The sequence below is a fragment of the Lactuca sativa genome, unplaced genomic scaffold (assembly GCF_002870075.4).
Source record: "Lactuca sativa cultivar Salinas unplaced genomic scaffold, Lsat_Salinas_v11 Lsat_1_v11_unplaced_04, whole genome shotgun sequence".
Taxonomy (NCBI): domain Eukaryota; kingdom Viridiplantae; phylum Streptophyta; class Magnoliopsida; order Asterales; family Asteraceae; genus Lactuca; species Lactuca sativa.
Genome location: NW_026440196.1, coordinates 10,783 through 27,191, shown reverse-complemented (window position 1 = coordinate 27,191; position 16,409 = coordinate 10,783). Strand labels below are relative to the sequence as shown.

At 34.4% G+C, this 16,409-nt stretch overlaps 1 protein-coding gene across 9 annotated transcripts; it reads left to right on the top strand.

Moving 5' to 3' along the window:
- The first annotated feature begins 6,759 nt into the window (after positions 1–6,759).
- On the top strand, positions 6,760–16,180 carry LOC111905868 (uncharacterized). Of its 9 annotated transcripts, none has more exons than XR_008227375.1 (6): positions 6,760–6,934; positions 8,180–8,298; positions 12,778–12,898; positions 13,348–13,467; positions 13,555–13,600; positions 13,715–15,669. XR_008227375.1 is itself a non-coding variant. In XM_052767974.1 (4 exons), the coding sequence occupies exons 1-4, from the start codon at positions 7,961–7,963 to the stop codon at positions 16,120–16,122; spliced, it is 321 nt and encodes a 106-aa protein (XP_052623934.1). In that variant the 5' UTR covers positions 6,941–7,960; the 3' UTR covers positions 16,123–16,180. The 9 variants fall into 9 exon arrangements, 1 of the variants encoding a protein (XP_052623934.1); XR_008227371.1 differs by having other exon boundaries at positions 13,351–13,467; positions 13,715–15,666; XR_008227372.1 differs by lacking the exons at positions 6,760–6,934; positions 8,180–8,298 and adding an exon at positions 11,573–12,539 and having other exon boundaries at positions 13,351–13,467; positions 13,715–15,666.
- The last annotated feature ends 229 nt before the right edge of the window (positions 16,181–16,409 follow it).

Here is a 16,409-nt window from a genome sequence, read left to right as displayed (position 1 = left end):
TTAGTGCTTAATGACATGAAGAATTTTCGGATCTGTTCTGAGTTTACGCGTGCTATTCTCAGACCTTCTGGATGCAGATTCAATCAGTGAATTACGGTTTGCGTTTTCTTCTCTATAGTCCTAAGTTTTTCTTAACCTGATTCGCTTTAAAGACTAATTTTTGTTTTAGGATAGTTTAAATTTGCGCATTAATTTTTGTTTCTCTCCTATGCACAAATTTAGGGGGAGAAATAAAAACAAAACAAAAATTAGAAAATTTTCAAAAAATCCAAAAACATCAGAAAATCAGAAAAAAAAAATATATTGGTTATGAAATGTGTTTGAGGGAGATGTTTTGGGAAGTGATATTATCAAGTGATAACAGACAATCCGCGTCTGCGTAACGTACCCAAAGTTGAAGGGTCTATGCTCTGACTTGATGCGTCGGTAGGCACAAAAAATTTTAAATAGACTTGACTAGGAAGAATTGAACTTAGGAAATTTATAGACTTGACAAATCTTGACCTAGTTAGATACGTTTAGCCTGACAATACGACGCTCAGATAGGTTGAGCAGGGAGATATATATGGGAATCTACTCGTCACATTAAATGAACCCGTACTTGGAACCGTGGCTTAACTTTTCCTTGATGTGCGGATTCTGTCCTTAATTCCGGTTGGATGGGGCGACTGGTAAATTCCGATAAATTAGGTCTGTAGAAAATCGTTTTCTTTCTTTCTGTCTGTTAGTCATATGTTGTCTCCTTTGCGTGACTTATAATCCGACCTGGTACACAACATATGCAACTCTATTTCTCTGCAGGATATATATGTGTGTGAAATATATGTGTGAAATACTTCTCATTTGTTAGCCATATGCTGTCTCCTTTGCGTGACTTCTAATCCGACCTGGTACACAGCATATGTAACCTTCTTCTTCTCAACCCCTCTGAAGTAGTTAGCAACAGAATTCTGAATCTATTCTCTCTCTGAATGGTTGTCTGCTCACCCGGTGTAAGGAGTACTCTGGAAGTTCTTGATGGCTGGGGCATATCAGGAAGCGGGAAACACGTTCCAGTACACTTAAAATTGAACACTCAAAGATTGTCTATAGATCTCGCTGCTCAATTTAGGTGGACAACAATATCCCTGGTCGTCGTCAGATGAATGGACCTTAAGATATAGTATCTAAGAAATTAGGATCAGATATAATTTTTAGGAACTTAAGTTCACTTTGTCTTGTAACAAATAGTATGTCCTAAATTTGTCACAATTTTTCGTGTTAAAGTGGACAACAATACCGACGATTGACCAGACAAAGATGTGAATATGGAAGGTACCGACAAGTGGATAAAGGTTGTCTAAAAACTTTGATACCAAATCACTCTTAAAGTTATATATCATTTTTATTTTTGTTAAATTTATTATAGTTTCTTCTAATTTAAATATTAGGGGAGAATTAAAAATTAAAAAATAAAAAAAAATCAGAAAAATTAAAAAAATCCAAACATAGTGTTATTTTTGTTTTATTTCTTGTTCAGAAAATAAAAAAAATCCAAAAATATTTTTGTTTCCGTTTTAATTTGTGTGTTAAGTTTCTTTAGTTTTGTTTTGTCTTGAAAAGTGATTTCAGGTATAGATAAGACTCATGGAGTTTGTGTTGAAGATTTCTGAGCAAAAGCTTCGTCCGTGAGCATCGAAGAATTCTCATTCAAAGGAGCAAGAAATGAAGGTTATTCTTTCAAATTCAATCTTTCAACCCCGGAAGCAAGGTGAAGCTGCTGAAATTGAAGATTATGTGACGGATTGCATTGAAGCCTCCTCAATCAGTCTGCTGCTATCTTTGTACCTGCTGAAGTGATCCAGAAGATTTTGTTCTCTCTAAAGATTCTCAAGCTAAATGCGCCATCTTTCAAGAATCAGTACGTCAAGCCTCCTTACTCAATGTGCGATCAATGCCAAATTCAGAAGAAAACCTCAAGTGCTCAAGATGAAGTCATTCATTGAAGATTCATATGTTCATCCTGATGCTGTGAAGAAATCGAAGGTTAAAGCTGAAGCCAAGTTCCCGATGAAGATTAACAAGCAAAACCAGCTACTTTTTAGAGGGAGCTTGTTGGGTCAATTAAGAAAAGAAAGCTATAAACCAAGGGGGAGATTGTTGGGTCAAAAATATGGTTTATACTTTACTTTTCTAGGCAATTATTTTTATGTAATATTTTATTAATTTATGGTCTAGTTTACGGCTGAGTTTACGGCCGTAAACACCTTACGGCCGTAAACTCGTTTACGGCCCAATTGTTTCCGGCCCATGTTCCCTAGTATAAATAGAGGTGTTAGGGTGAGGAGTAGAGGATTGATGAACTAGAGAGCTTACGGCCAGAGAGAACTAGAAAGCATTGTATGTGAATCTTTTGTATCCGGATCTTAATTCATATCAATTCATACGAAGATTCATATTATTCTTCTTCTCCTTCTCTTCTTATTTTATATGACATCATCCGTTTGATTGGGATTCCGCACCATCAAATGGATCTGACTGATACACGGGCAGATTAGAGACTTACAGTAATGCTTAAAAGTCAAATACAACGAAACCATTTGGAATTAGCAGAATTAACCCCAAACATAAAGTATTCAAAAATCTAAATATGGGATGCATCAAATATTAGATATCATGACAAGAATCCTGAAAACATAAAGAACATTCAAAACCAAGTTATATTGAAGAAATTATAACCACTTGAATATTTACGACACACCGTTTAAAACGTCATTTAACGTAAAAAAAAGTGAAATTGTAATAAAATGCATTTTAGCCTTAAGTATCTAAACAAAAGTTGTAGAGTTCGTTAAGCCATAAACATGAATAAAAGGATCGCCCAAATTGGACCTCGTATGAAGAAGTTACGAATTTTCTAAGTTTCGTAACAGTAGTAGAGGACTAAAAACTCGAATTGAAGATCGAGCGTTATTTAGCTATTGCAACCTAAACGAAAGTTGAAGGTCTCCACAATAGGAGTAAAATGGTAAAAAGTCAAACAAAAACCGACGTCGAATAAAGAAACTATGAATTTTTAACGGACTTTAGCAGTCCCGGCCTATTAAAAACATATCATTAAAAATAAAGTCAAAACTAGCTGACGAAGTCTAAATGAAAGTTGTAGAGCATAGTCTCACCTACGCGGAGATATAAAGAACGCGAAAAACGAGCTCGTACGCGAAAGTTACGGAATTTCGAAGATGACAGACTGGATTACGCCCCGCGTAATCCAATATTACGCCCAGCGTAATAGGCCCAGTGTCGAGTCCCATCGGCTCGAGTGCTCTACGCTAGCTAGCCTGGAGTCGTAAGTCATGACGCATTGTTACGCCCAGCGTGACCAAGGTACGCTCAGCGTACGCGAGTACGCCCAACGTACTCCAAGATTACGCCCCGCGTACTCCAAGTTTTCACCCTATAAATAGATGGCATGAACTACGGGTTTTAGGCACACCTTCTCAAACTCCCACTTACTCCCACACACTTTCAAGCACCAGAAGCCATCCCGACACTCTCGATTTCCGCACCCGAACCTCCGACGAAGTTGCTACGCTACCGAGAGTCACGAGAAGCTTGAAAACGCAACTTTACGCAGTTGAAGTTCTGCTCGACTCTAATCTCATTTTCATCAACCCAAGCAGGTGAGTTTCATACCCCTATCTTTCAAGTCTTTTCATGTTTTAGGGGGGAAATACAAGTACAATACAAATAAAAGTATCGTTTTATAAACAAGTGTAACATCTATCTAATTTGATATTCGATACCAAACAACTTACTTTATAGGGCTAGTATATCATCAAGCTATTTTCACTCAAATGGAATATACTTTCTGAAAAACTATAATGCATGTAGTTAGCAAGTTATTCATACAGTCTTACGTATACATCTTGAAAAACGATATACTTTCAAACACAATGAAGTAGAGTCTTTCTTATCGTAAATCTATTTATACTAAGTAATCTGAGATATTCAAACTTCAACGTACTCTTATGTATGCATTTCAAGTCCTATATTATATACCAAAATCTCTTGGAGGGAGAGCGTGATACTTGTGTATAGATCTATACGAGATTGACAACCCCGCACCTAAACTGTTAGCTACAGTTAAACCGGCAGGTCTGGGGTGACAAATGTCATAACACTACAACACCTAAAGAATGTTGTTACAAGCAGTTAGTGTCAATAGTATGGTTATAAGGCTCACATAAAAGTATAAAAACAAGTTTGATTTACGAGATTCATATATGCATTCTATTTTCTACACTATTTTTGAGTACAAAGTTATCTTTACCAGTTAAGTACGAGAAATACTAGTGCACTCCAACTTTGGGAAAATTTCAAACTCTTTATAGAAAATATTGGATTTTTTGAAAACCACATTCATTAAAGTACTACCAACGGGACATTTTTCAATACAAAAACACTTATGAACTCACCAACTTAATTGTTGACACTTTTTCGAAACCACTTGTATTTCTCAGGGAATTAGTGATACAAGTAACCACTAACTTTTGAAGAAGGCACGTTGAGGACATTTATTATTAAAACATTTATATCATCATATTGTAATATTCTTTTGGAAATATGTATAACGCAACAATATACGTTTTTATTATATATATATATGATGGTTGTGTTACTTTATTTATAATATTCAATTGTTGTGATACTACGTGAAGTCATCGACCCCCGAATGTTTCCGCCATTCTGGTTTGGGGGTGTGATATATATATATATATATATATATATATATATATATATATATATATATATATATATTAATGTAAAAATATTATCTCAAAGTTAATGTCAATAACATAACCATTTTAAACATATATCTTTTAATATTTTAACAATATATTTTTAATTTTCGATGCGCAACGCACAAGAATTCTGTCTAGTTTTTATAATTATAGGTTATTTTTAGCTATTTTCTGCAAAGGGATTAGAAAATTTGTTATATCTATAATTCAAAACCACCGTTTAATTTTAACATAGCCCATTTTAGCAATTTTGTCTTTAATAAAAGACAAAACTTTAAAAATGGTCCCTGTGGTTTTCGAAAATATCAAGTTTAGTCCTTAAGTTCAAAAAACCTCACAGATGGTCCCTGTGGTTTCAAAACTTTTAACGTTTGGTCCTTTTCGCTAACTCCGTTAGCTTTTGGCCGTTAAGTGAAGGGCAATTCTGTCATTTCACTTCCACAGGGACCATTTATGAAGTTTTAACTTATTTTTTTTAAAAAGAAAAAAATATAATTATTTAATATTAAAGGGTCCCATCTCTCTCTCTCTCTCTCTCTCTCTCTCTCTCTGTTGCATCTTCTATTCCACTGTAGCCCCATTTTCCTTATTTTACATGGTCCAAATCAACAAAAAGAGTTTTCTCGATTTTACTCAATTTGTCCCGGAGTCGGCTGATCTTGAATCATATATAAGGTGTTTGTGTGAAAGTAAAATGATTGAGGATGCACTCCAAGTGTTCGATGAAATGAAGAAAGTTGGAGTTTGCCCTTCATTAGAAACATGGAACTGTCTTTTACTTTCTTCCATTCAAGAAGGGTATACGAATCTTGTATGGGAATTATATGGTGAAATGATGCAATCTGGCATTGTTGCAGATCTTGATACTGCCAGTTGCTTGATCCAAGCCTTTTGTTTGGACAGAAATGTCACAGAAGGGTATCATCTTCTTCAACTATTTTTAAACAAAGGGTATGTTCCTCACAAATTTGCTTTTGACAAATTGTTATTTGAATTTATACTGGATCAAAAGTATGACAGAGTACCCGCTCTTCTTCGCCGGAAGGTATGTTAGATGTTAAATTGTTAATTGTGTCTTTTTTCTCCGATTAGATTTACTTTCCACATGTCAAGGATTTCAATAACCTATTGATTAACAGAGACCAAGTCTACATGAATGGTGGGAGGGTTTTTTGGGTGAGAGGATGGAAGGTGATAAGCCGATATTAGCTTGAAGATATCTTCGATCATCAGAAAGTCAAACATGACGGTGGGAATGTTCGGCGATCGTTCAGAGGAGTATCATATCGAAGGACGCTTCTCTCAGAGGAACTGCACGATATATGATTCAACGAAGGAAACAATGGCGGAGATCAAACGCAAAGTGAATGCTTCCACTAATGTGATGCTTGGGAAAGATGTATTCTCGCTTATACTGAAACCTGGTTGGGGAAGAAGAAGCGGGGGTGGGGTATGTTTTTGATCGATCTCTCCGGAGGTAAATTAAACCCGAGGGTCGTCGGAGATTGATCTCTCCGCCCCTCCTTAGTGATTCGATCAATCATCACCGGACCATTTTTTTTCTGCTTGTTCGTCTTCTTCGATCTGAGTTAGTGAAAAAAGTCCTTTCCCCTTATTTGTTTTGGAGAGAGAGAGAGAGAGAGAGAGAGAGAGAGAGGGGGGGTGGGACCCTTTAATATTAAATAATTATATTTTTTTCTTTAAAAAAAAATAATAAGTTAAAACTTCATAAATGGTCTCTGTGGAAGTGAAATGACAGAATTGCCCTTCACTTAACGGCCAAAAACTAACGGAGTTAGTGAAAAGGACCAAATATTAAAAGTTTTGAAACCACAAGGACCATCTGTGAGGTTTTTTGAACTTAGGGACTAAACTTGATATTTTTAAAAACCACAGGGACCATTTTTGAAGTTTTGTCTTAATAAAAAAATAAAAGGGTTATTTCGAGAAAAGAGATAGACAAGCAGGAAAAAAAAACGCAAGGCAGCAGCAAATAGCTGCTGTTGGGATCAATGGAGCCAACAGCGCCGCCGTGGGTGGCTGCAGATGGCAGTGGTTGCGGCGGCGGCCGGCAGAGGTCATTGGTGGCCGGGATGATCAGAAACGACCGCATAACTCTCCAATTTCAGTTTTGAAACCAAATTGTGAAGGTAACATCTAAACCCTAGTAAAGATTGTGAAATTGTTGGAGTTATTGTGATGCATTCACAGCTTGGTATAGATTTGTATCTTAAAACGTCACTAGAAACTTGAATCATTGGAAGAATATTATATACGGCATTGACTTAATATTTAAATTGACAGATTTGACTTTTCTGTGGTCAAGCTTTAATTTGGATTTTTTTTACGTTGTGTTAAAGTAATGGTTGTAAGATGATCATTTGTTGGGGTTTTAGCTAAAACAAGACATAGAACTAAGTTAGAAGAAAGCTGAGTTGAGACTTGAGATAGTGTTTAGGGACCTAATTTTGTCAATTCTGGGTTAAATTGGGAAATGGTGATTAAATTGAATTAGATAATGTTGGTGTTTGGATTAGATTTTTAGCTTCTTGCTTATAGCTTATTTGTGGTGGGAATAAGCAATAAGCAATAAGCATAGGGATGAATGCTTATTAAAATTAGCTTATTTAGCCTAATAAGCTGGATTTTATCCAAACGCTTAAATTAGCTTATTGTGAGAATAAGCAATAAGAAGTTTTTTTTTTTTTTTTTCCTATCCAAACACCCCTAATAAAAATGAAAATATTATATCAATTACCTATATACGAGATCCTTCTTTAGACAGTAAGACTATGCACGTCACCTGCTTGCCTGCTGCTTTCCTCATCCAATAAGAAGTCTGGCGGTCATTCTTTAACTTATGTGGAGTCGGTTTGCTTTCCTTCTCCACACCGCCTCAATTAGTTGTGTCAAGCCGAGTCACTGTCTATTTTCTCATGTTTTTCCGTTTTCCCGCCACCTCCTACTTGGTTTTGCGCACCGACCACTGGGTTCAATAAACGGCGTCGTTTGGCTATTGATGAAGGTCACCTAGACGTCACGATGAGGTAGAAGACTTAGCGGTGGGTTTTCCTTCTTGGCGGCCACGTTCCCCCCAAAGCTGCATACCTTTTGGATCCCTTTTTACCGCCACCTCCCATTGATTGCTGCTGAGTCACCCTTTTGACTTCCTCTTCATGCCGCTCCATGTTTATTCTGTATTTAAGGTTCGCATAATTTCACATGTTTGTTGTTGGTTGTTTTTTTGCGATTTAATATTTGATTCTTCTTTCCCCATTTCCATAATCGGTTTGCTGTTGTTTCTGTCTTAAAGATTTTGCTTCGTACTCGCATCTTCTTCTTGTCGTAATGTTTCTCCCTCCTCAATACATCTCAATTCCTCTTTCTCTCTCTAGGGTTTTGTTGCTTCACGATTGATGTTGAAGAGGACGAAAGGGAAGGGCCTGATGAAGAGACGATTTAGCCTAAAGACCGTTACTAATGACAAATCGATGACATGGAACCTTAAATTAAGGTAATCTATTTTTCTCATTTTCTCTTTCTCGATTACTTATTGACGTGCACAGTATCCACCACCATGACCAGCTTGTATTCTTACTCTCATCTTTTGTTGACTGTTAGATAAAACTAATTTTCCTTTTTTTTTAATAGTTTAACATATACAATGACTTTCTTGATTCTCTTTTGATTTTAGTAATCGTACGGAAAAAACCATCATCACTACAAGAAAAGGGACCTATAGAGACGAAAATTGTCGTCCCTGTAGGTTCAAAAGTTGTCTCTATAGGTGTTTGGGACGACAAGTCGTCCCTATAGCTTTTGTCTCCATAGCCCTGTCGCAACAGATCCTTTCGGTCGTCACTAAAAATATCGTCGCAATAAGTTGCCTTTATAGACGACATGTCGTCCGATTCTGGTTCGTCGCTACAAGTTGCTGGTCTCTATAGTTGTATCTATAGAGACGACAAGTCGTCTCTATAGCTTCATCTATTAAAACAACATGTTGTCGCCATGGATACAACTATAGAGACAACATGTCGTTCCCATAGATATAGCTATAGAGACAACAGGTGGTTTCTATAGATAGAGATGCAATCGACAGTTCTTACCCTATAGCGACAGCAGCTCGTCGTGGTTGATGCACCTATAGAGACGACATGTCGTCTCTATAGGTATGCCCATACAGCTGCTATTTCCCTCTTTAATTTCCCTGTTTTTGCATCACAAAATTGCTAAATAGGAAATAGTAATCTGAATTCTAAATGCAAACATTAATAAGCCATAACACCATTAGTTCAATTATCCCCTGAATGAGAGAGAAGGTATGAAAAGCATCTCAAAATGAAGACAAACATAAGTAACCAAAACCATATGAGCTTCAAAAATATTCCCAAAAACACATGCTTGCAGAAAAGATTTTTTGAGTTTCAAGTATCAGATTTATGAACAAAATGATATTGTTGAGACAAAAAAAAGTAGAGCCCATATAATACGTTCAGAATATTCCAGCCGATAGCTGATAGGTCGGAATTGGAATTGAACTTGATTACCAGAGTTGCTTTATTTTCTTCTTTCCATTCCAACTTGGTTCTCTCTAAAACCTCAACAACCTACAATTCCATTCCATCCGATATAATAATAATAATAATAATAATAATAATATTAAATATTAAATGATTAATAATATCAAATATAGTTTCATCATAATTCATACCGTGTGTTTAAGTTATGAAGTCCCTCCAAATCCAGTGACAACATTCAATTCCCCCAGAACTGTACAACATCATAATAAATCCATTATTTAAAATATAATTATGTTTATGTATGTATGGATATCATGAAATAGATGATTATTATTATTATTATTATTATGCTTACATCCGCCACATGCATAACAGAAGGTGATAACTGATAATTAAAAATTTTGTTATTAAGAGGGAAGATAGAAAACTTCAATTTTAATTTTAATAGATGTGAATGTGATGCAAACCTCCTTTGAAGTTAGAAGAACATCACTAAACCTCAGCAACTTAGCAAGTGCTTCTTGTTCTTCAAGTGTCCCAATAGCAAGAGACTTCCCCTTTGGTCAAAAAAAGACTGATGTTCCAACTTCAACAGCATACTCAAGGGCATGAGTAATCAAATTTGCAGGAAGCTCATGAAATCATAGCCATTACAGAAAAGGGCTTTTGACTTTTGTATACTCCTCTTTGCTTCATTAGATAATGTTCTCATCTAAGTAAATGCAGGTTCCTTGCTAAAATCTGCTCGACTATAACAAAATCTAGGTCAAATATTGATGAATTATGATCTGTAAAGTTGGTATAAGCTACAATACACTTGAACGAACTTTCAATTAATCACGTATACCTGCAAAACATGTGTCTTTGTAAAGGATCCACCAAGACCAAACATAAAATTGTCTCGTATGCACTACCGGAAAATTTCCATATATGATAATGACAGGAGCCCCATCTCTTCTTTCTAGTGTTAAGATAATAAGATGATCGTGAAGGAGAAAACACAGAAACCTAGATAAAAAAATAAGCCGGTGTAAATTTATAAATTTAAAAAGATTCCCAAAACTAGGATTTGATGTTGTACAAGTATGAAGATATGGATAACTATAAACACAACATACCTTATGGAGTATCAAAAATACCCTTCCCAAGTTCACCCTCGGTTAGCACTTTATGATGAATAGTACCAGAAACTGCATATGTAACTAAAATTTAACTTACATAAACATAATTTGGCATATTAAGTACAGGACTTGATAACAGCAACAACCTGTTATATACCAAATAATAGATGAAAGAATGGACAACAATTTGAGCTTTCAATCAAACCATAGTCACAACAATTTGAGGTTACAATCCAGTAAAACATAACAGTGAAAGTTATAATTCGAGACTAAAACCGGAAATTAATTTATGGAGTTGCAGATAGGATCATAAGAATTTGAAGAATAAGTAAATCAACAAAACAAAATTAACAAAATGAAGTACCAAATTGACAACCCTACCAACAAGAACAAGTTAACTTAAACAAATTTAGTCATGATTCCAGTTAGAGTATTAGTTATAATTCCAATATCACAAGCACCAATTAAGAAATTTATAAATGTCTACTCTTACATAGAGTTGAGAGCAACCTGATTAATCGCAGATGTTGCTTAAACAGATGCCAATTCTATTCAGGACCTTGATGTGGCTCAATATCTCGATATTCTTCCTCAACATCAAAATGAGGTTGTCAGTCATTAGAAATCAAATTTCCTTTTAATCGCAAAAGCTATGGTGAGGAACGAGAAAAGGAGATGGTGATTTGCTTATCGAAGTGAGCAAATGGTCTCATGTGAGAGAAACTGTGAAACTATAGAAAATCACAAGTTAGGGACGAAGAAGAAGGAACAAAAAACATAGAAAAATTAGAGATGCGCATGAGCTTGAACGAATCAGTAAAGAAGAATGGAGATTTGCTTGAGCTCTAAAAACCTTGAACGAATGAGAAATGGAGATGATTCAAGTGTTGACAAATGATGTGAGCAAATAACTTCCTGAGAGAGAAACAAAGAAGATCGGAGACCACCAAGGGAAAGGGATTCTCTTAACTGAACCCTATGGGGACGATAAGTCGTCCGCATAGCCTCAACTAAACGACGCCGTTTTCCATTTTCTAGTTAAATCGATAATATATATATATATATATATATATATATATATATATATATATATATATATATATATATATATATATATATATATATATGGCATGGGGATGACAAATCGTGTCAATAGTTATCCACAAGTGAACAAGAACGCGCCAAACCCATTTTTTTCCCGCTTTAACATATTGAAACGATTAGTTGTCGCTGTAGCTTCAAAAGTCAAAAAAAGATGGTCGAACTCTATTGGGACGACATGTCGTCCCTATAGGGAGCCTATAGCAACGACAATTGTCGTCCCTACAGATCTCGTCCCTATAAGTACTTATTCTTGTAGTGCATGACCACCTTCAGAATATAGTTCTTTTAGTGCCTGGGTTTGCTGGATCTATTCTCAATGCTAATGATGTTGAAACAGGGAAAGAAGAGATGGTTTGGGGTTCAAATTTGGGAATTTGATTGTCAATTTTTGTGGGAAACTTTGCTGTCAGTTTGTACTGATTGAACAAAGTATGTTCTTATCTAACACTAAATTTATTAATCAGATTTCTAATATATCTACATGCCCTTCCAGATCATCTTTCTTGATGTTTTTTTATAATCGTCATACCCAGGGTATTTGTAGTCTTGTCATGGTTCTACTTAATTAGGATTTAGAATATACGTGTAAGACGCATTTGTGAATCAAGGTAATGGTTTCAATTTCGGTATGTCCTTTAAAAGCGGAGTTGTTCTTGATCAAAAAATAAGATATCTCAATTACCCTTTAACAACAGTGTCATCCAAAAATATACAGCAATAGTAGAATATCATTCCATCTTAATGTTTAATGACTATTGAGTATTGATTGCATGTCTATCATCCGAATATAAACGTCAATGATGTGCTAGAAATTGAAAATTTATAATGACTAACAATTCTTGGAGGCTCTTGAAACCTTTTTAATTGTGTGGTTTGAAAGTTTCCATTGTGATTACTTTGTTATCTCAAGTTTAGTGTGCTAGAATATGGAGATTTGGCAGGAGACATGTTTCTGAACCTTTGGATACCACTCGATAAATTTGTCGAGGATGAAAATGTACTTGCAGGTAAGGATACATTATCTGTCAGATTAGTAATATGGTTTTTGTTGGTTACATAGATTGTAATTAATTCATATGAGATATAATAAGGTTAGGATGAGGACTTATTTGTGTTGAGAATTTAGTAGCATTTTCCCCAGATGTTGGTAGACTAGCTACAAGCTCGAGAGTTTCATGATCTTTTAATATTTTTCTTAGGTTAAAACTAACAGTTTATTTGTTATTTTCATACAAAAAATGAAAGGGATTATTTCATTAAATCCTTTTGCGGAATTGAGAAACCTAGATTGCAAGTCAACCTCAGACCCTGTGGACTCATCAAACACTTTCACCACTCCATTCCGAAACAAAATACTTCTATGGAGGTTAGTTTCCAAAAAACAATTTGATTCAACTTTGTGGGTTTTGGAATTTGACTTACTATTATCTGATATGGGACGGAATCAAGGAATATAAATAAGAGTACATAACATTAAATTTCTTGAATTTAAAAAGAATGGATCTTGGTACTAGCATAAAAAGATATGAAAGTTAAAGTTGAATCCTACTTTAAAGTTTAAAAAAATGGCAACCAAGATTAATAAGATGCTATTTTCAAATTTAAAGTTTGAATTTATGTCTAATTGGAACCTGAAATAACAACCTATTTAATGTTATTAAAGATTTGAAATGATTGTAATTGACATTATACATTTAGAGCTTTTCCTTCAACTTGCATCTCAAACAATGGCCCATGTTTCTTCATTTCTTCATTAATGCTCTAGGTGCTCAACCAAGGTTGTTGAGATCTTATAACCTTAAAAACTAATGTTAGCAGGTAATCGTGATAGGGGAATGAGCATGGTATTTCCAAAGGTTTTTGGATTCAAGTTGTTGGGGAAATAAAATAATGGTGCAAAAGCTACTGATTGCGCTTTTTGACAGTCGCCCAAAGGTTGGGCTTTATACACCAATAAATATAATTATTATATAATTTACTTTATAAATCAATATCTTATCTTATATGTTGGAGTTCTTTTAGGTATGCAGCAACAAAAACATGCTAAAATCCCCTTCCTCAATAGATGGTACGGCAATTTAATAGCAACCTCATGCTTCCCTGATTTCAAAAGGATATTTGAATCATCATTGACACATTAAAAATTTAATTTTTTTCTGAATATTTTCTAACTGGCAACCAGGAACAAAGTCTCAGCAGAAACACATGACACCATTAGTTGATGCAAGAGTTTTATATAGCTGGAAAAATAAATCCTTTATGAGGATATCAAACCCTGAGCATAATGTATATATAATAAGTAGTACTACATGAATCATAAATGCATATATTATATCCAACGCATACCAACTGTTCGATACAATGCTCATGACAATTCTCTTTCCTTATGATCTCAATTTTAATAAACTTATACATGTACTTTGCAAAAAAGGAAATGTTTAGGAGAGTGAGTTTTTTCCACAAGTTATCGAAGTATTTATGAATATTATTTGTGTTTATTTAGCCAACTGTTGGTTGTCTTCATTTGACAGAAGTGTGTCGGGTGTAATTTTGATACCTATAAAAAGTTTACATTTTGATTCTTTTTTTTTTTTTACCTTAAACTTTACTGCTCAAAGAACATACAAACCCATCTCATTTAGAGCTTCAAAAAAACTGCAAATCGAGGAAGAAGATGCACATGGGAGAAACTTTCAGCCATTAAAGGCAACTGTGGAAACTGACTTGTTCTTGATGAATTTGTTGTAATTTTAAACCACATGGATACTTAGAACTATCAGGCTCGTTCTGCTGGTTTTAATGTTTTTCTTTTGACTTTGGCCCAATATCCACCCCTTGACAGTGGTTTTTCATAGCAGATACCAAGTTGGTATATAGAAATTTAGATATTTGTTATTTGTATTTACAGTTTATTTTTTGTATTTGATCATTCTTTAGATCAAATAAATCCGATGGTAACTGACAGCAAATTCGAGTTTCGTCTAATATCTCACCCTCAGCCAATGCACCTTCGCAAAATTGTCATTAACATCAAATTTAAAAGTATCTATATACCCACATTACCATTATGCCCTTGTAACCTACCTATATGGCCTTTTTATAATAATACAATGAAAGCATTTTACCTCATGCTATTTCAAGATTTGGTGTTCAAATACAGATCCATAAACACACTCCAAATTACCAAAATTGTCCCTCAACCACACTAAAACCCTATATCAAATCAAGTCTCATGCCATATAATCACCATAGCCCTCCATATAATAAGTCTTGAAAGCATAGATTACATTTTCAAACTACAATGCATAAACAAGAAAAACAATCCATAAACAAAATACCATATATCTCTATTTTACACACATCTATCCCAAAATTATTAAAACATAACTTTCGAAATTCCCAAATTACCCTTCGTGGGCTGTGCTCAGCACGGCCCTCCTAACTTCACTAGTATATACATATGCTAAAACTATGGAATGATGTTAAATCAAGTAAAAAATCAACCAAATGATAGCTGGAACAAGGTTTTGATTACATAGGGAACATATTGGAGGGGCTATACGACCTTGTAATATATTATTATCAGATATTGATGACTGTTGATAGGAAAGTGGGTTGAGGCATACTTGTTGGGTATTTTATAAACTGATATATAATTAATTAATTAATATTGATGTTACATATTACTTATATATACATCCCGATTACTAGACAAAATGTTTATTTTGATGACTATAAATATAATTCAAGAATGATCTAATCTCTTCTCCAATCTCTCTATATGTAGTCAGACTAGTAACTGTATGGCTGTGTAACTAACCCATGAGCTACATTCTAACAACTTACTTCTGTTGACTTTGGACTCCAGCTTTGACTTTTGTTTGACTAATTTGTTTACTTTTCTTCTGGTATATGTATATACTATATAGTAGAGTATTGTTAAAAACAACCAACTTAGTATTGAATTGTGGAATATTATGCAAATTTAGGATATATGGTATACTACTTCTAGCTTAATTAAGAAGGACAACTGGGGATTGTTTATACTTTATACTTTATAGTTATGGCAAGAGTGTATGTACTATGTAGTGAGGGGTATATATGTTTGAAATTGAACTTGCTTATATAGTTTTGTCTTGACTTCAAAGTTGCTGAATGAAAACTTTCAAGGTAGCTCTTCATTCAATGTTGTATTCCTATAACACTATTAGTTACCAAAATGTAAACATATCTAGAATGTAAGACAAGAGAATAAAAAGAATAGCATCAATTAGTAGAAATGCCGTATATAATTATAATGTTGTTGCTTGAGATGAGATTGAATTCAATACCCAGACAATGCCTCTGTAGTACATACATTAAGTTTCAATTTGTTTTAGGAAAGGGATCGGGCTTGAATTGAGATACACTTTCAGATGGATTAGTCTACAATCATAAGTCTTTATTGGAATGTCTTTGAGTATTCTTTTTGTTTTATTAATTAAGTAGCTTATATTATAAAACAGAGCAACAAATTAAATTTGTCAATTAATTTATCAGGTGAAAACATTGCAAATAGGCATCTGGCGAATGTCAAAGATTTGGTCATAGCTTCAAGAATGCAAAATCCATTTTAATTGGAAAGGTAATTTCTTGCAAGATATTATTACTCTTTTTAAATCTGCTGACTAGTGGGCTTTCAAAAGTTCTACATGTCGTTAATTACTTACTTTAATGTAGGTTATACATGCATTTTAGCTATCCAAAACATTCTCATTTTGTAGGTTTTTTTTTTTATCATTATATTAATGTTGGTTGAACCCACAGAGCATGAAAAAGATTTTATGTATTCATTACCTCTTGTGTTATGATGCTTTCCTTGTTTCTTTAATTTTACT

Excerpts from the sequence above, each read along its gene's own strand:
- LOC111905868 (XM_052767974.1), top strand. The coding sequence starts at position 7,961 with ATGCCGCTCCATGTTTATTCTGTATTTAAG. Across the intron at positions 8,299-12,777 it reads ACATGGAACCTTAAATTAAG|GGATTATTTCATTAAATCCT; the intron begins GTAATCTATTTT and ends AAAAAATGAAAG. Across the intron at positions 12,899-16,071 it reads AACAAAATACTTCTATGGAG|GTGAAAACATTGCAAATAGG; the intron begins GTTAGTTTCCAA and ends TTAATTTATCAG.